General features: G+C 46.5%; 1 protein-coding gene, 1 long non-coding RNA gene and 1 pseudogene across 3 annotated transcripts; 2 read left to right on the top strand and 1 right to left on the bottom strand.

Annotated features, from left to right (window-relative positions):
- Positions 1-6,802: 6,802 nt before the first annotated feature.
- LOC120647107 lies at positions 6,803-9,256 on the bottom strand. Of its 2 annotated transcripts, XR_005664690.1 has the most exons (5): positions 8,920-9,256; positions 8,643-8,871; positions 7,587-7,691; positions 7,349-7,466; positions 6,803-7,279 (listed from the first exon to the last, which is right to left on the bottom strand). It is a non-coding gene; the product is annotated as an uncharacterized LOC120647107 (long non-coding RNA). The 2 variants fall into 2 exon arrangements; XR_005664689.1 differs by having other exon boundaries at positions 8,643-9,245.
- Positions 9,257-11,849: 2,593 nt separating this feature from the next.
- Positions 11,850-15,544, top strand: LOC120648249 (glutamic acid-rich protein-like). The gene is made up of 5 exons (XM_039924978.1): positions 11,850-12,002; positions 12,356-12,590; positions 13,337-13,471; positions 14,563-14,630; positions 15,176-15,544. The coding sequence occupies exons 1-5, from the start codon at positions 11,850-11,852 to the stop codon at positions 15,542-15,544; spliced, it is 960 nt and encodes a 319-aa protein (XP_039780912.1).
- Positions 15,545-17,088: 1,544 nt separating this feature from the next.
- Positions 17,089-18,678, top strand: LOC120648248 (annotated as a pseudogene).
- The last annotated feature ends 703 nt before the right edge of the window (positions 18,679-19,381 follow it).

Genomic DNA, 19,381 nt, shown 5'->3' with positions numbered 1-19,381 from the left:
CGCGCACCAGCCGAGCCGCAGCCCGACGCACGAGCCACCGCTACCGTCCGCGCACGCACCACCTCGACACCTACCGCCCGCCGGTCGCCGGCACGGGCCAGCCACGGGAGGCGCCGCCACTTTTTTTTTTTGAGAAAATGGAACACCGCCATTTTTTTTTGAGAAAATGGAACACCGCCACTTATCCGATCTACTTATGGGAGTAGAAAGTGAAAGACCCATCCGTTAATTGCCCGAGCAGCCATTTGTCCTCCGGCCTCCGAGCACATGTTGGGCCGTATCTCCACATATGGGCCTTGCTCGTGCGCTTCATCGCTAGACTCAAAACAGATTCCATATGGAAAAATTGATTGAAGACAGTAAGAGGTTGTTACTCGAGGCATGGTTAGTAGTTACTTTCCCTATTTGGTTCCCTTTAGGAACTAAATAAAATTTATTTGCAATTTTTTTTACAGATGAGCGTAAATTTTTGCAACGAATCTAATCACAATAATTAATCGATGATGATTGGCTATAGTAATATAGTAATCATTCTCTAATTATGCGGTCAAATATCCCATTAGGCCAGTCTCAGTGGAAGTGTCATCGACACAGTTATCAAAACTGGAAACTTGAGAACTGTGCCAGTGGAGTGTCATGGTGATGACACTACTCTCACATTTTATGACACTCCTCTCTCCTCAACTATCAGTACATATTAATAAATTTAATATCCATGACACTTCTATAACATTCTTACTGAGATTGACTTTAGATTCATTAGAGTTCCTAATGCAGAGGTTCTGGAGTTAATTTTGTAAACTATTTTTATTTAATACTCCTAATTAGTTGCGAACAGTTTCACTTTTTGAAAAACCAATCAGAATCAAGGCCGCGACCAACCTCGTGATCGAAACGACGGAATCTAAGGCCCTGTTTGGCAGGGCTCCAAGAGCGGCTCCACGAGCGGCTCCAGCCGGAGCCCTACCCCTTACCAAACGGTCGTTTTGGCACCCGCTCCAGGTCTGGAGTCCTTGCCGGAGCCCCTTGCGACTTACACAGACGAGGAGGAGCCGCGAAATCGTAGCTCCATCCGGCTCCGTGAAGCTTCTGCACGCCGCTGCCCCTTTTGCCCCGCGCGGGCAGCACTTCGCGCCATCGCGTGGCGGCGGGTGCAGGGTCGGTGGAAGGTCGTGGCCGTCCGGATCTCGCGGTGGGCGGCCGGATCTCGCGGTCGGAGGCGCGGAAGGCCGGAGGACGAGGCTTGCCGGATCTGGAGGTCGGAGGCGCGCGGTGGCTTGCCGGAGGACGAGGCTTGCCGGATCTCGCGGGAGGAGGAGCCGCGGCGCTAGGAGGAGGCGCGGGTGAAGGCTAGCGGCGCTCCTGTGGAGGAGGAAGTGGGGCGGGCTCCCGCGGAGGAGGAAGCGGCGCGAGGGACGGTGGGCGGCGCTCCCGCAGAGGAGGAAGCGGGGCGGGCTCCCGCGGTGGAGGAAACGACGCGAGGGGACGGTGGGGCGGTGGGTGAATAGATAAGAAAGGAGGAGAGAAAAAAAGAAAAAGAAAAAGAAATAGAGAGGAGAAAAAAAAGAAAAATGTAAAGAATGGTAATTTAGACACGTGCTAGGCCATGTTTTTTTCTTTCTTCCTGTATTGCCCATGGGCCCATCCGTCAGCACTTGGACCAGGGAACGGGCGTCGTCCTCGGCATCGCGAGCAGGGCGCCTCCCGCCTTCCCGCGCGGCTGCAGCATGCCTGGGAGCGGCGCAGCCACCCACCTGCCAGCTCCACCGCCGACCCAAGCGAGCCCCTGGCCGCTCCACCGCCCGCACGTGCCGGCCCTGTCCGCCCCACCGCCTGCGCCCAGGCATGTGCGCCCCGCCGCCCGTGGCACGGCCTGGCCGCACCGTCGCCGCCTGGCCGTGCCATCTGCAGCGCCTCTGGGCAGGCATGTCCGCCCCGACGCCCACGGCCCGGCCTGCCAGCGCCGCTGCCGCCTGGCCGTGCCGACTGCCCAGCGACGCCGCCCGCCCGCCGACGCCTGTGCATATGTGAAAATAATGTTGATGTACATGTACTTGCTTTGAAACCAAAATTATGAATGGAGGGATCAATAATTTCTAGCTGCTAGCAAATTGAGAATATATGTTGACATTGGATTCACAAATTGAGAACAACAATTCACACAAAAACTATGCAACAGTGGTGAGCCCCGGCGGCGGCGTGGGCTCCCGGCGGCGCGGGCAGTCAGCGCGGCCAGCCAGCAGGCGGGCGCGCGAGTAGGCTCGCAGCGGCGGCGCCCTCACGCGTGTGGAGGAGAACGACGGGGCAAGAGAGAGATGGGCAGATTCCCTACCCCCTTATCCAGGTATGCATACAGGTGCGTCCAGAGACAATACAAAAAGATACGAAAATACATGGCCTGACAAGTGGGTCCATGTACACGGAAGATGTACATAATGGCTTGGCTCTGGTAGATGGAGAATTGTAATGGCGTTTTCCCCATTGCATGAATTCCAGTGGCGTATCTCTAAACTAGAATAATTTAATGGCCTCTTTTCAATTATTCTCTCAAAATTTTATCAAAACTGGTTAAAATTTATTGGAGATGACTAAGTATGACTAGTAGCTACTCCGCGAATGGTTAGACCTACATGAGACCCCCACGTCATATCCTAAAATTTTAGCGAATTGGAGTGAAATTTATTAGAGATGTCTCGTAATGGCTGTCAGCTGCTCTGTATAGACCGATAATATATGGGCTCCTACATCGGAAGCAATATATTAAAACTAGTTGGATAGAATATTAATATATGGTGATTCGTTGCTCCTAAGCCCTATTTGGGTTTGTCCGCGTTGCTGTTCATGATTTAGCTCATCCCTTTAATACCATTAAAATTTAATTTCATTCCTTCAGGGATGTCTTAAATTTCGATGATATTGAGGAGATAATTTAAATTTTCCTTCAGGGATGCCTTAAATTTCGATGATATTGAAGAGTTAAGTTAAATTTTCAAATGCATTGAGGGAATTTCCTCTTCATGTAAGCGTTTGCCTTGTAACCAGCAGACCTACGGCGCCCAATGCTTACTTGCTTTTACCCGTGTGTACAATTATTTTTTTCCCACGCTATCAATACATGGCGGGCTTAGCTATCGCCCGAGGTGATGGTTTCCGCTGAACCATCGCCTGAACCCAAACATATTAAATGGCTTTTAGGCCCAATAAACTGGGCAACAAATAGTACCCTGCCGGAAGAATAACAGAGTAACAGATATATGCATGCAGATGGAGATAAATTGATGAGATCAGATCACCCACATGCTGACATGCAAGGAGAATTCATGCTAAAAAAATTATAAATTTTAAACTATGCGTCCAAATTAAATTTCGATTGCATCATTATCTTTCTTATGACAAGATTTTCAAAATAAGACCACACTTGCCTATATTTATATGATTATTTAAACATATTTTTAAATATTAAATAATTAGTTTTGGTTGCTGAGAACAAATAATTTAACAAAATTAACAAATAATAATTTTTACGAACAAAAAATCAAACATAATGAACAAATAATAATGTACAACGAACAAAAAATTAAATATCGCGAACATTTAATTGTATAAGCCAAATAATGGCAAATAAATATCGCGAACAAATCAGTCAATATGGCCGAACAATATAATTGATAGAGTGAAGAAATAATTTATTTCTACGAATAAATTAGTTACACGCAGATAAACAAAGTTCTATGAAAAAAAACGCAACCACCCATCAAAAAATTATTCTTATATGCAAATGGAATATATACGTACACGAGCTGAACAACAAATTGATGTACAATGAGATGAGATATTTTTAAATATGAACAAATAGCTTCACTTTAGAAACCATCGAACATAATTTCATTAACATTTAATTATTCAAGAAATAAGATGGATAGCGTAAATTACAAAAAATAGACGAACTACAATCCAAAGAAAGAATATTTAGACATAATTTTGGAATGAAACAAAGCAAAAAAAATGAAGGAATAAATAATATGTACAATGAAAAAGGAAAAAGATACAAATAGGAAGGAAAGGAATAGAAAAGAAAAGAAAAGAAAAAAGTGATGATACATGCAATAATGGAGCCCCCGTGTATGCATGCATTCAATGGTGCAGCGCATGCTAACAAGCTGCCAGTGCATGCATGTGTAAGTGCTGTTGCTAGTGGGCCTTTTGGAGCGAATTGTCAATATCCGATTGATCCAATATATAATTTGCTGATGGGCTCTTATATCCATGCTACATAGGGATGCAAGTGGGTACTCATTAATATTTTTGAGTTTCTCATTTTAATTCATTTTCTCTCCCAAATTAATTATGTAGCATGCCATTCTAGTACCTATTTGCAGTTTTTTATTCTCCACAATGTAACAGCTAAAGCCTCTGGAGATTTGATAGCCTTGCCACTAATTGGTGATTATGATGGCTATGGAGGTCCGTTCTTCAATCTGATAATCTTGTGAACAAAAAGTTTTTAATTTACCTATTTGTGTTGGTGTTACCCTTGGCATTTGAGCTTCTATGCACACAACAGTATATTGACCTTATTTTAGCAATAAGTAGCATTTATGACAGTTGTTAGATAAAAAATTGACGGTGTATGCAATGTATGTTTTATCTTGCAGAACTGTACTTGAAGGTCATCGCTTCCTGTATCATGATTTTCCAAAGGTACCTACAGAATGCATTTGACATTTTCCTTTCAAGGTCATTCTACAACTTGATTCTGCGCCTTCTGTATTTCAAACGCAACATCGATTTTCTACCTTTTTTACTACACTGGAAGGAAAATGACTAGTATCGGATTTTTTTCTCTACGTGCAAATATGAAAATACGTAATAGTTGTGCACGTAATAGTTGTGCTTACTTAACTATTGCAGAATGGGTAATATTATGAAGGTGGAAAGTGCAATTGATTCTCGTTGTGTACTCTCAAAGAAAGAGAATACTTTAGTGTGCCAACACATCGCAGTTTGGTAAGCACCTATTTAAATCAGCACGAGCAGTTATTTTCAATTATATTTTTGCTCTGAGGCCCACGAATTCATGCATAGATAATACATCCACTCGAAATGATAGTCATGCCCCACTTGTTTAACAAATGAAAAGTTGTGGATATTGCCTCAGTAAAACTTGATTTGCTTTGAACTGAGCTACTTCATCACCATATATAATTTATTTTTGCATGGCTTCGTCAATGGTTGAGGTTAGATAACAACTCAATGTGTTTCATTCCCTATCTGCCCTGGTGCTTCCTAATGTCCACTTAGTTCAGTTGATGATACAATTTATTTTTACCTTGTTGGATGGGAATCATATTAATCCATTTATTCTTAAATATATTTCTTGAAATATTTTATTGCAAGTTTGGTACAAAACTTCTTTACTTGTTTCTAATTGGCATAATTTGCATTTGTAGGTTGTTTGCTCTAAATTTACACACTTCTGTTTATATGTATTTGCAGTGTGTCAGAAACTATGGGTCCAAATGACTGTGACATCCTGAACGAAGCATATGTGAGTATCTTTTCCCTAAACCTTACTTAAATTGCTGCACTAACTGATTAGCATTTGGATCCTGGCACCATGTGAAAATTTAAATCTTTGTTAGTCAGACTTGTAATATGTTCCATCATGGAGGTGTGTTTGAGAAGTCTAAATGGTAAGAATAACACATTAGAGTATGCCATATCAGGAATACATCGATCTCATAAAAAAACGTGAGAAACAATACCCTCTCTTATGCTCTATGCTTCAATGATGTGTGGAAGTATTGTCCTTTACTTGGCTGTGTTGTGCATGTTGTACTGCCAGCTTATTCGGCATTCTGTTGAGTCATTTTAGTCCTTTGGTGTTCATCTCGATTTGGAATGTTGTTGTAATAAATTTTTCATAATGAAATACGTACCAAGCTCGTTCTTTAAAAAAATGGCGAAATACATGACAGGCTTGGTACTACTTGTGGTAAAGTAAACTTGAATTTTAGTGGCCAACTATACCTGTATGAATTGAATTTGTGTCCCTAGTTCACTAATTTCATCTTTCATTGACATTTAAGGCTATTGTTCCTCTTAAAATTATTATATGCCTCCATTGGACGATGTACTTGTGATATGCTTAGGTTGACATAGCTAGATGTCGGTTTCATTTTATATTTCTAGTTGGAAGAAATTGTTGCAGATTAACTTATTCTTGCCTGCATGATTATGCTATTTATTGACTTACTCTTGGCTGCATGATGCTGCTGCAGCTTGAACCTACTTCCATTTTTTTGTTCTTTTCACTTGACATATCAAATAGAGTATCAGTATATAAAAATAGTATCACAATTCAATTCAAATTATTTCCCCCCCTGGTAGATCTCAATGCATAACATGTCATAGTTCCTCACGACGACTGTTGCTTCCAGAATGTTCAAGTATCCCATGCTCTATTAGCAGTAAAACGTGTTCTTCATTTTTTTTATACGCACGTTTGCATTGTTGCTCTGATTTTTTTTTGTGTGTGTTGTGTGTGTGTGTGTGTTGGGGGGGGGGGGGGGTGCTATCATTCTTCACTAGAACATTCGGCGCGCATTGCGCGCCCTATCAAGAATAACATAAATATTATTGCCGATGGAATTATGGTGGACATCTCAAACTTGAAGCCAAATACTACACATATCCAGGCACACCGGCTTGAGCGGAAGACAGAGAAGTATTGCAGATCTGGCTGAAATTCATGGGCATCTTGACCAAGCATCCGCTGACAGGGTAATCAGACAAAAAGACAAGTGAAAGTGGATTTAGTATTAAACTGTAAACACAGTTTACTGGTTTCATGGAACTACAAGCAGGAGAAATAAAATCATGTTGTAGCTCATCAATATAATCAACATGTATGCCATGATACTTTGAAGCAGAAATTTCTGAGTATATAATGCTGATATCCAGTATTCAATGGCATATGTACAAATAGAAATACACCAATATGAGTTTCTTCCCACTGTAGGCATATGCGCGCCCTACTGTTTGAACCGCAAGTAACCATGAGGCAATAAAAAACGACAAACTACATGCACGGTATCCCTTCAGGTGACAATCTGTATGCACGGTATTCCCTCGGGCTATAGCATTGCTTGTTTCAGGGTTGTTACATTGTTTTTGCTCATTGGTTGTTGATACTTCCTGCATGTCTTCCTACTGAATTATTCTCTCTAGTGCCAGTTTGTGTTCTCAGCCAAGCGCGGCTCCTCCAGTTGGTCATTTCCTGAATGCAGAGAAAATTATTAGCTTCAGAGAGACCTTTTTCTATTGTTTCAGTGTAATTGTTCATCACCTGATAGTGCATGAATAATACAAACAATTCCAGCAAGTCCAAGGTTGCATCTGTCCAGTGTGAGAGATCTAATACTGCATGGGGGATTCACAAGCATTGCCTGAATAGCATCACATCCCTGCATTGTACAACACAACATAGCGGATCATGGCTCCCGAGATATGATAATACATATTACCAGAACATTGCTAATAGTCTTTGTTAAACACAAATCACAAGTGTCGTGCAAAAGAAATACCTAATGAGAGATGTGAAAGGACCGACCCTTAATGCAGTGCATCTGTCATCTTCTGAACAGTTCGTGATGTGATAGAACACTGCTCAACATTCAAGCTATAAAGAGCTGTAACAAAGTGGATAAAAGAATCATATATTTTATGAGGCAAAGTAAAGGCCCTATGACAAGTCAACTAAACAAAACAAGAAAATCAGAGAAAACCACAGCAAGCATGTATCCTAAGCTTCCTCCACGTTCCAATTCTGAATGTGCTGAAAGCCTGAAACCTCTATTCTGTTTCTGATCTACAGAAGCGTGAGATGGGAGGTATGGACAAGCAGCCTGTCTACAGCAGTTTCTTCGTTTGATCAACAATACAAATAACTTTCTATTTTACATTCTAAAGCAGAATATGATTCAAATACAGTTAATGACTATCTATGTCCTTCCATACACATCCTGCAGTCAATCAATCCATTTGAGGAAAAAGAATCCACAGTGTCCCTAGATATAATTGGTGAGGCACAATTGCTGCATACTCCAAAAAGAGCATCAATTGCTTAATTTCTAGTACATTTGAAATGTTGTCAGCCAAAACATTTAAATATCCCAATGGATTCTCCCTTACTTATGTCACTGCTGGATGATATCATGCTTGCATAATTTTTAATCCTACTCCATTTTATGCATGTACTACGAATCATGTGCTCAATGTAGGCCAAACGAAATTACACTACTTTTTCCTAGCAGCAGATGCTTTATTCTCCCTCTGTCCCTCTTTGTGCGCCGTTTCATATATGTTCAAGGGTCTCAAGAAAATGCCAAACATATCTTTCGACCTTTCTTTATGCCTTCACCTGCATTGCTTGCTGTCGTTTCAAATTAGGTTGTCTGCCAAATTACTATAGCAGCCAGTCAGCCGCAATTGGTAAGCTAATTAGCAAGAGAGGATGACTGAAAAATCAGCTGCAATCTCAAAATAAAAAAGGAAACCGAGCATATTCAGTGAGAAGGCCTCAAGCATCAAGGCCCGTGGAGATCTTCAGAGGTGGGTGATTCAGAAAACAATGAACTCACTTGGCGAAGCATAGAATGTCACGGCGATTTGGAGCTCCAGCGAGGACTCCAGGGGCAAGGAGCGACTTGGGGCTGGACGCAAGGAGCGGCCGGAGCGCGGGGGTGCCGCTCCGGCGAGCTGCTCGCGTGACGCGGCATGGAGCAGGGGTGGCCGCTCGCGCATCGCCATCGGCGCCGGCGCCGCCCTCCAGGAGGAGGCGCGCTTGGCCTCCCGCAGCACGTCGAGAAGCTCGATCGGCACGCTCTCCCGCGCCCACGCCGCCGCCTCACCGTCGACCTCGCCTCCTCCGCGTCGCAGGTGATGGGGACACGGCCCGCAGCCCAGGGGCCGGCCTGGGCACATGGCGGCCGCCTCTCTGCTCCATGCGCTGGAGCAGCCGCGCCATGGCCGGCCGGCACGCGCCCCCTCCCTCCGAGCCGCGCCCCACGCCGGATCCGGATCCCGCGGGAGCGGGCGGCGGCGGCGGAGAGCAGGAGCAGCGGCGACGGAGGCAAGCGTAGAGGGAGAAGGGGAGGGGAGGTGAGGCGGCGTCGGGGAGGCAGAGAGCGGAGAGGGAGAGAGAGGGCGGCCGGCAGGGAGGGAGGGAGAGGGCAGCGGGGAGGCGTGGAGGGGAGCGAGAGGGTTAGGGTTCGGTGCTGCGGGAGGATTTGTTTGCAAAAGTGTCTTGCAGGGGGGATTTGTAAAAATAATAGCAATATCGAGTTTTCCCTTCTTCGCATTGAATTAAAGTTTAACGTGGGGATCTATATGAAAAATATAAGGACGTGATTTCTGTTTGTTTTGAACGTGCTGCACTGAGTTGCTATTCTTAAAAAAGTGAAGGTTTTTTTTGCAAAACAGCCGGAGCTCGTGCGGATCGACACGCGTCCAGCCTTTCGCGTGGAGCGCGGAGGGAGCAGCAAACAGTGGTAGGTTTTAATAACTCTGATACGACAGAATTGGCCGTACTAGTTAACATGCTGCACAGTCTGATATAAATTTACTTGTACCTCAGATATAAATAGTGAGATTTATAGGATACTATAGACACATGACATGTAGCTTTTGTGCTTGCCCTTCCCTGGCATTTGAAGAACTTTAACATATCTCGCACATTCTCTTTCATTAGACATGTAGCATGTCGCTTTTGTGCATGACCTTATCTGGCATTTGAAGAACTTAACATATTTTCCACATTAGAATGTCATCCTACTTTTACTTGTGGTTTTGCAGATGCGTGGAATGGAGGTGTGTATCACATCTACACCATTAACAAGATCTGGCAGAACAAGAGGAGCAAAGAGCGACAATCAAATTGAAGCTAGAAGCAAGGGTGTCGGTACCCTGTAGCAGGGATACCCACTCCTACTGCAGCAAGGCAGGACTTGCGTAGTCATCCATAACTATGCCCTAAGGGGCGGAGCAGCCGGGCCCCAGGGGCCGGCTCTTACCTCACCAGGCCAACGGCCCCGGACCCGTTTCCGCTCTGGGAACGGGTCCGGTGATGCCACGTGTCCCTGAGGAGGGGAAGCTCCGCGCCAACAGCCGAGGGCTCGGAACCCCCATATAGGTCCGGGACCTCCCCGCGTCCGTCCGGACCTCCCACGCGCGTAAAACCAATATACCGCCGGGGCGGGGTCCGGGGGCACCACGTGTCCCGCAGGCGCAGGCGCGGGCGCGAGTCTTCCGCTAGAAGACTCGCCCACCCACCGCATTCAATGCGGGTGGTTGAGGCGTGCTCTGCCGCCGCGGCACGCGGGACAGCTTTTGTCAGGCCTCACTGTAGACCGCATATTACCGAGGTACACAGTGCAGCCGCATGCGCCGCATCCGCGCAGAGGCCGTCTGCCGCATTAAATGGATACGACGGCACGTCACCCTTTCATCATACCGCCTACGCTGCAAGCTACACGGCCCGTTCAGCTACGCGGCAGGCTACGGCAAGCTGCGCCGCAAGCTATGCCCTGGCGCCGTTTCGACAAGACAGGGCATGGCTATGCCGGACGGAAGATTCCCACGGGCAAAGCAAGGAAATCCCGGAATAAGATCTTTCCTAGGCGTAGCACCATAATAGCGCTAGGCCATTCGTATTAAATACAACATTGTTGGGCCCACCTGTCGGGGACTCAACGGCCATGTACGCGCCTCCCTTGAGATATAAAAGGGAGGCGCTCGCTGCACACTCTAGACTCACTCGACACTCTCTAAGGCCAAGTAAAGCCAGACACAACACAAGCTCAGATTCACTCCGAACAATCCCGTTCTCAACCTCATGAGAGCACAAGCAATACAACACACAGTGGACATAGGGTATTACGCTCCGGCGGCCCGAACCACTCTAAACCAGCTGTGTTCATCGTGTTCTTGCATCTAGATTGGACTAATCCTAGCTAACCCCCGAGTACTCACTCTTTGGGTTTAGGCGGGTGCACTACGCCACCTGGCTGTGGGTTTGCACACCACGACAAAGGGTAACTCAACTTTGAAGAGTGGAAATAAAAAAGAAGGAAGACAAGATGGTGAAAAGTCTTTTGATGATGGACGTGATGACCCAGATAGAAGTCCTCAAGAGTCTGGAACCAAAGGTCAGGCTCCCTTAAGAAGGGTCACTATCAGAAGTGTTGAGGAGCTAACCCACCTAGACCCCAATGTTGTTCAGCTTGCTCTCTCTAACATAGCAACCCGAGACATCAGGGCTCAGATTCTTCGAGAGGGAAGGCGGAGAAATTTCCAATTCTACCAAGATCAATTGTACAAGCAGGCAGCCCTTATCTGTATTCTGGAAAATGATGAGGCAGAAAAAGAGAAGTTGGATGACAATGACTTCTCTGAAGAAGAGGAGAATGATGATTACTTCAGCGAGGAGGAAGATTAAGATGCAGGATCAGCATTATATGAAGCAGTAGCCGCAGAAGAAGGGGAAGGATCAGCAGCATTTCAAGGAAAAAATGAAGAATCAACAAAGGTGGCAGCCAATATTGACAGAATGAAGTATCAAGAAGAGGAAGAGGTAGAACAAGAAGAAGAGGAACATGAAGAGGAAGAGGAAGAGGAAGAACAAGAAGAAGCGGAACAGGAACATCAAGAGGAAGAGGAAGAATACTGTCCATCACAGAGCGAAGATGAGGAAAACGATGAGTGGCTGCAGTTTCCAGAGTACTTCACTGAAGAGGAAGAAGAACCTGACGAAGATGAGGAGGAAGAGGAGGATGAGGAGGGAGTTGCAGATGGTGAATACAGCCCGTCTGAAGATGATGGAGAAACCGACAGTGACAAGTGGTATCAATTCCCGGAATTCTTTAGTGAGGAAGATGAGGAAGAGAGTGATCATGTTGAAGCTGATCAAGACAATGAAGATTCAGACTCAGATTCAGATTCAGGTTTGTCTGCATCAGATGATGGTGGAGAGGATGATGCAGACGATGACTAGCATGAGATTTCTGATGAAGAAGCGGACAGTAATGATGGAGTAGTATTTTCAGAGTGCTCAAGTGAAGAAGAGGAAGAATATTGTCCATCACAGAGCGAAGATGAGGAAAACGACGAGTGGCTGCAGTTTCCAGAGTACTTCACTGAAGAGGAAGAAGGGCCTGACGAAGAGGAGGAGGAAGAGGAGGACGAGGAGGAGGACAAGGACGAGGAGGGAGTCGTAGATGGTGAATATAGCCCATCTGAAGATGATGGAGAAACCGACAGTGACAAGTGGTATCGATTCCCGGAATTCTTTAGTGAGGAAGATGAGGAAGAGAGTGATCATGTTGAAGCTGGTCAAGACAGTGAAGATTCAGACTCAAATTCAGATTCATATTTGTCTTCATCAGATGATGGTGGAGAGGAGAATGCAGACGACGACTGGCATGAGATTTCTGATGAAGAAGCGGACAATGATGATGGAGTAGTATTACCAGAGTGCTCAAGTGAAGAAGAGGAAGAATACTGTCCATCACAGAGCGAAGATGAGGAAAACTGTAACACATCAGGTGTTAATCACCTAGAATTAAGCTAATCACAGCCATTAGTTAAACTTACACGACCAAAACCCTTAGCTAAGCATTTTTCTGTCTGACTGGACCAAAACCGGTGCCACCGGTTTTGGAAACAAGTGCCACCGGTTTTTTCCGCGGGTCAGGGGCAGAGCACACATCTCGGCTTGCCACGCGTCGCCTTATCCCTGCCTCACTTATCCCCTTTGGGCGCCGTGACTCTCTCTCCTCCATTCTCCTCCTCCTCCCGTGCCCTAGCTAAAGGTTGAGCCGCCCCCATCGCCGTCCGGCCGTCTCCGGTCATCGTACGTCGATTCCTCCCACCCAAACCTACCTCGCCTCATCCTCCACCCATCCCCGAGCTCATTTGAGCCGTTCCACGGCCGAAACCACTTCCTCACGCGTCGATCTCCATTCTCCGGCCTTTGCCGTGCAAACTAAGCATGGGGTAAGTATCACAGCATCCCCCTCAACCTTCCCAAGCCCTCCCTTCTTCCGTTCTGGGCGCTGTGCACCAAGTTGTGCGCCACAGGCCGAAACCGGTGCCACCGGTTTTAGCTTGACCGGTGCCGAAACCAGTGCCACCGGTTTTGGAAATCCGGTGCCACCGGTTTTTTTATCAGAACTGCTTGAAGTAATATAAATCATTAGTAGTATACTCGTTCAATGGTTATTTATTTTAAAGTTGCACATCATATTTACATTGGCTTATATCATATGCATACGTGTAGCATCCGCAGCGGAGGGGGTGGTTTATGAGGTGATCGCGGAGCCACAGGAGCCGCAAGAGCAAGCGCCGCAGCAGGAGATTTCTGATCACACGTCCCAAGGCCCAGTTCACCCTAGTACTGAGCAGCAGCCAGAAGGCAAGCCCCGATGCATGTCCTATTATTTCAAATTATGACACATATATATGTCTCTATTACTTGTGCATTAAGTTTAGAAATTGTTTGGAACCCTTGTTGCATGATCCTTAGGTTTCCTTGAGTTATACTAGTATGTATAGGACGATAGAAATGCTATGCTTAATAGTTATCAGTAGAAGTCGAGTGATTTCATGTCACTCGCGAGATATAGGATATTTAGAAGTCGAGTAATTTCCGGTTACTCGCGAGTTATGAGATATATTTATATTCCAATACATGAGCTGTTGAAATTGATATAGAATGCATGGAATTTTGAGACCGGACGGGAATTGATGATGATATATAGGTATGGCAGTAGGACAGAGTTCTTGGTTGTCTTAGTCCCGTCTGAGTCAGTTAAGGACCATACCGTTATTGGCCCTGCTGATCATGTTTGAATTGTACTAGCCGCATGCCGGGAGTAGGAGGTAGTCAAAACTGGTAAGCCGAGTACTGCCTTGCTTCAAAAGTACAGGAACCCGCACCCAATTCCTGGGGTAGTTGAGTAGTCGCAGAGAAATGTGGATGCATATGTTTACTTTTGGTGGTCTCACGTTGAGCTCGGCTGACCATATGTCGTTGGTCTGCTTCCTGTAGTTCGAGGTGGGGGGGGGGGGAATGGTTGGTGTGTGTGGTCCGACGGGGCATACGCATGCTGTGTTGGTTAGATTCACTTTGTAAGGTTAAATCGGATCGATTCGCCGTCAGTCGCTCTCGGATATGAGCACCTTGATCAACTGCGTCACATCGTAGTTTTATGATAGCAGGATGATTATATATATGATGATGAGTACATTGCACTATTATTTAATGCTCTACCATGTCTGCTATAGTTGGGTTATGCAAATGCTTAGATTATGGTTGATTTACATAGAATCTGGAGCTAAAATAATAAAAGTAAGGAGTTACTTTAGTCGTCTTTTTCTGCAAAACCAACCACCAGCCAGAAAGCCTTGCATGTCTAGGCATGTGGGCTAAGTTATACCCACTGGTCGGGTAAGTCTTGCTGAGTATTAGATGCTCAGGGTTTGTTGCTACCCATATTATTTCAGAACCCCAGGACATTGACTTCTGCCCCTGCTGTGCCAAGTTCATCTGCCACAATGCAGAGGGGTGGCAGGTCGTGGAGAGACCCTTAGGATAGGGTTGTGGCGGGTCGCACACTTGAGGGCAGAGTGTGCAGCCCTCGGTTTTGTCAGACCGGTCTGATCGGTCAGTGGACCGGTCTGACCGGTGGTTGGGGTAGGCCGTTGAGCACCGGTCTGACCGGTGAGGTGTACCGGTCTGACTGGTTGTAATGAACCTGAACCAGTGAGGTTAATGTAGTTATAGTTTTTCTTATCCTTCTGAACTTTGGTTATAGTTGTAAATTATTTAATTCATGTAAATTATGCAAGCTTTTGTATATTTGAACTCGGTTTGTAAAACTTAAAGTTTCTATCGCGTGTACCTCTTTATATTTTCAAGTAATTGTCGTGCTTGTATCATCTGCGCCCGTCTTCGTATGGGACTACCGGTGTTGTTTCGATCGGGCCGTGGGTTGAGAAAGGACCGTCAAATTAAACCATTAAGCAAATGCGCCTGATGTGTTCAAATGACGGCCATTATGCTTAATTTAGAGTTTTAATTTGGCGGTTCCGTCACAAAAACGACGAGTGACTGCAGTTTCCAGAGTACTTCACTAAAGAGGAAGAAGAGCCTGACGAAGAGGAGGACGAGGACGAGGCGGGAGAAGTAGATGGTGAATACAGTCCGTCTGAAGATGATGGAGAAATGGAACCTGAAGATTGGTACCGTTTCCCAGAATTCTTTAGTGAGGAAGAAGAGGAAGGAGCTGATCAAGATGCCGAATCAGAGGATGAGTCTGATTCAGATTTCTCCCTGCCTGAGGACGATGAGGAGGAAGATGATGATGAATTACACTCGCAGAATACTGATTTTATGGACGATCTTTATTCTGAGTCAGAGTCTGAACCTGACGACAAGAACAAGGATTCAGATTACTTGCCTTCGGAATCAGAAGATTCGGACTGAAGGTGTACACAGTTGCAGAGCTATCTAGAAGTCGGCTAGGATTTCTTCAAACAGAAAATGTATTCTCTTTTACTTTGCTTGATGTGTCCTACACGGTTGCATAGCTATCTCGGAGCATCTGGCACTCAGTGTTTAATTACTAGCAGTTCCATGCTGAGTTATTCGTGTTCCCATTTTCCTTTGTACATAGTTGTTCCTTACCTTCCTGGCTCTATTGTTCTCCTGGATCCTTTGTCGAATTCGATCTGGTCACCAGTGTACTAAACGAGTCTTAAACCTTTTGTTTATGACTGAAACAGAATAACAGATGAAAGAAACTGAAGTAGAGTCGTCTCCGTATTAGCGTACTATTGAAGGCTCCATTGACATTTGCATTCACATAAACTTCATGACGTGGTTTCCATTTGTAGCGTTCACATTATCTTTGCGAAGTGGTTTCCATTTGCGCTGTACAGATTCATGGACGGAGTTTCAGACCTGAACTAGCACTTCATATATTCAGCCGACGTAGTATGCCAACCTGCTACAGTAGGCCAGATGGTGCCTACCCTTCGATGTGCATCCGTCCGCCCTGCATTATCCGTCGGCGGCCTCGCCGTCTTTCGTCGACTGTCGAGTCGCCCCGACTCCACTTCGTTCCCATTCGCCTGGCGCCATCGTCACTGTGCTTCAGGTGACCAGCGACGCGATCGACCGGCCGGCCCCAAGGATGATTCTGCCGCTTCCTGAACAAAAGAACTCCGACTCGGACCCCGACCGCCCCCGACTCTGACTCCGACTGGTTCTCTTCTTCGTCGACGCACGGAGTATCTATAAAACCTATATAGTTGGTCCCCACTAGAGATTTCTCTTAATATGCAAACTGTCCATCTCAGCAATGCACTATCACATGCAATTAAAACCCACTATGTTTTTCACCGATTTTCTGTGAATGTTGCCATGCAATTACCTTAATGTTTCTATATTCAAATTTCACCTTAAAATTTAGTTTTAAAAATCTCGCAGTAACGCGCGGGGTATCACCTATTGATATCATTTGTTCAACCATGAAGTATGTCTTGATAATAATGCACTTATTTTGTACTATAAATATGATAATATTTTCTTAGAAACTTGATCAAAGCTACAACAACTTGACTCTGGATAAAGTTATTGGTTATGATTTATAACGGATGGAGTAGCTTCGTGATTCACAACTCAACACGTTGACAAGTGACAATGACAAAGAGCACCATGTTGTCAAATTCCTGATACCTTAAAATGCACGGATGATCTCGAGATTTACTATTATATTTTTTTCTTACCTGAAGATTTACTATTATATTTTTTATAAACCGGCAAGAGAGCTCTCACTTATCCATAGAGTTTTATTTAAAAAATTATTATATTTTTATTATAATTTATCAAAAAGGTCTCTTAAATGCGGCAGCAACACGCGGGGAGTCACCTAGTATATTGTTACTCCACCGAGACTCGTTCGATCCAACACCCGTTTGCCACCCTCCACTGGTCGAACGGCAGCAGTTGGACCGACGGATCGTGATATGGCTGACGCAGCGCTGTCCGCGCACGACCACTGGGTCGCGCGCCGCGAGGCGCACAACCGCCTCTGCGCCGCGGGCGGCGAGGACCGCCTCAGCACGCTCCCAGACGACGTGCTCCACCTCATCATCCGCCGCCTCGACACCCGCGCGGCGCTCGCCACCGCCGCGCTCTCCAAACGCTGGGCGCGCCTCCCGCGCGAGCTCCCCGTGCTCGAGTTCAGGGTCGGCGATGTCCTCCCGGAGCGTTACCACGGGCACCTCAGGCGCCGCCTCGACGCCCTGGACCGCGGGAAGCGCGCTTCCCTGATCAGAAAGCTGGACGAGTTCATCGGCCGGTACGAGCGCCAGGCCATGCGATCCTTGGCCAGCTCCCTGAGCAGCTTCTTGGACCGGACGCGGACATCAGCCGGAGAGCCCAGACTCTAATTCTGGAGCTGTTCCCCACGCACAACTCTGGCCCGTTCAGTCGCCTAATCGCCAAGGCCATCGGTGACTGGGGAATCCAAGACCTGGAGATCCTCGTCGTCAAGCCGACCCCATGCAACGGCATTATTCCCTACAGATTTTCCCACCATTCCTTGGAGGAATCCAAGTCCTTCGGCAGCCTCAAGAGACTACGCCTGATCAACTGCGTGCCGCTCGCCGCCCGTGACGGCAGCAGCCCTTCCCGCGCACCGCAGGCATTCAGCTCGCTCGCCGTGCTTGTCTTGCAAGGCTTGCCCAAGTCGTCGCGCCTCTACCAGCGCGTCATCCGGGCGTGCCCCATGCTAGAGGTGCTGCACCTGAAGTCTTGCCTATTCCGGGGGAAGGTATCCATTGATGCGCCTGACTCACGGATCACAGAGCTTGTCATAGATGCTTGTAGATTCAACGTGGTCACGCTTGGTTCTCTACCCAAGCTTCAGAGGTTAGCTTGGTCGGGTGCTCCAGTGGAGTTTATCATCGATTCTCTGCCACGCCTCAGCCACTTCAACCTCAGCTTCTACGACGATCCCAACGTAGGACCAGGTCCGTGGTACGCTGCCTTTCTCGGCCCACGAAATGAGTGCTCTCGTCTCAACTTCTCGAGCCGTTTCTCAAATTTGGATACATTTGTCGTTCGGTTCACGGGCCCAGAGATGTGGATCGTGCCAGACCTTCGCATGCCGTTGGGTAGTCTGAGGCGGCTGGTCCAAGTTGACATGCCTCGTTCTTGCATTGGGACATCTCTTGGAGGCCGCACCTCACCTCGACACCCTAAATGTTCATGTTGCCGATCACAACTCCTGGGAAACGACGTTCGGTCCAGCAATCCCTGAGCCGCCTTCGTGCTTCAAGCACCATGTGCTAAGGGAGGTGGTGATCCTTGGCTTTCAGGGGACAGGGACGCAAGTTCACTTTGCGAGGTTCCTCACGAATGCATGCAAGGCGCTCAAGAATGTTGCGTTGTTCAAGCATGGACACATCCAAAACGAGGGGCTTTGGAAGTGGGAAGTGGTGGCGTCAACGGTAGAGTGCCGATGGAGCGACAAGGAGAGGGACGTCTTGCTAAGCGAGCTAATAAATGATGGGAATACTGCTTCCTCCACGGCGCAAATAGTTCTGAGATGATTTTTTTTGTTAGATTAGAGATGTTGTTACTCTGTTCCTAAAATTAACATTACTAGGAAATTATACCCGTGCGTTGCTACGGACAAAGTTGGTATAAATACCGAATATGTGTTGGTGCTCGTGTGTTAATTTATAGGGATTTACGTGATCGAGTTGTGGACGGAGGGAGTTGGTCCGACTCACATACGGGTGGATCGAGACCCACCGTAGCTGTCAATAACACAAGCGGACCAAAACAACATGCCAAACTAAAAAATTTAGGTGAAAACTTTACTCGCTTTAGTAATAGATTATATATTTGATCAACCGTATATATTACTACAAACACGACTGGTAAACAAGCTTCCGTTTACTTTAAATTTTTAAATTCCAGCACCGCATGCAGCTCGCAGAATCATAGCGGGAATGTCAACATAACAAGGATCAAGGACATCAGGATTTCGATCACACGCAACTCGCCCGCACGATCGAACCAGACCCAGCTGAACCACCCCACTCGTCAAGTCGTACTATCCTTCACGATCGAACACGGCGGAAGAAAGAAGAAACGTGCGCGCATGGGTGTGTAGTGCAGTCGTTACGCGTCGCCTTCAGCGAGACTTTGGGGCGACGTCTATGTTTACCGTTTCAAAGCAGCACGGCCCCGACAAAACTTGGAAACATGTGGCGCATTAAGCTTAGCTATAAACGCATCGGTCGGTCG

This window comes from Panicum virgatum, chromosome 9K, assembly GCF_016808335.1.
Source record: "Panicum virgatum strain AP13 chromosome 9K, P.virgatum_v5, whole genome shotgun sequence".
Classification (NCBI taxonomy): Eukaryota; Viridiplantae; Streptophyta; class Magnoliopsida; order Poales; family Poaceae; genus Panicum; species Panicum virgatum.
This window is presented reverse-complemented; position numbering and strand designations above follow the sequence as displayed.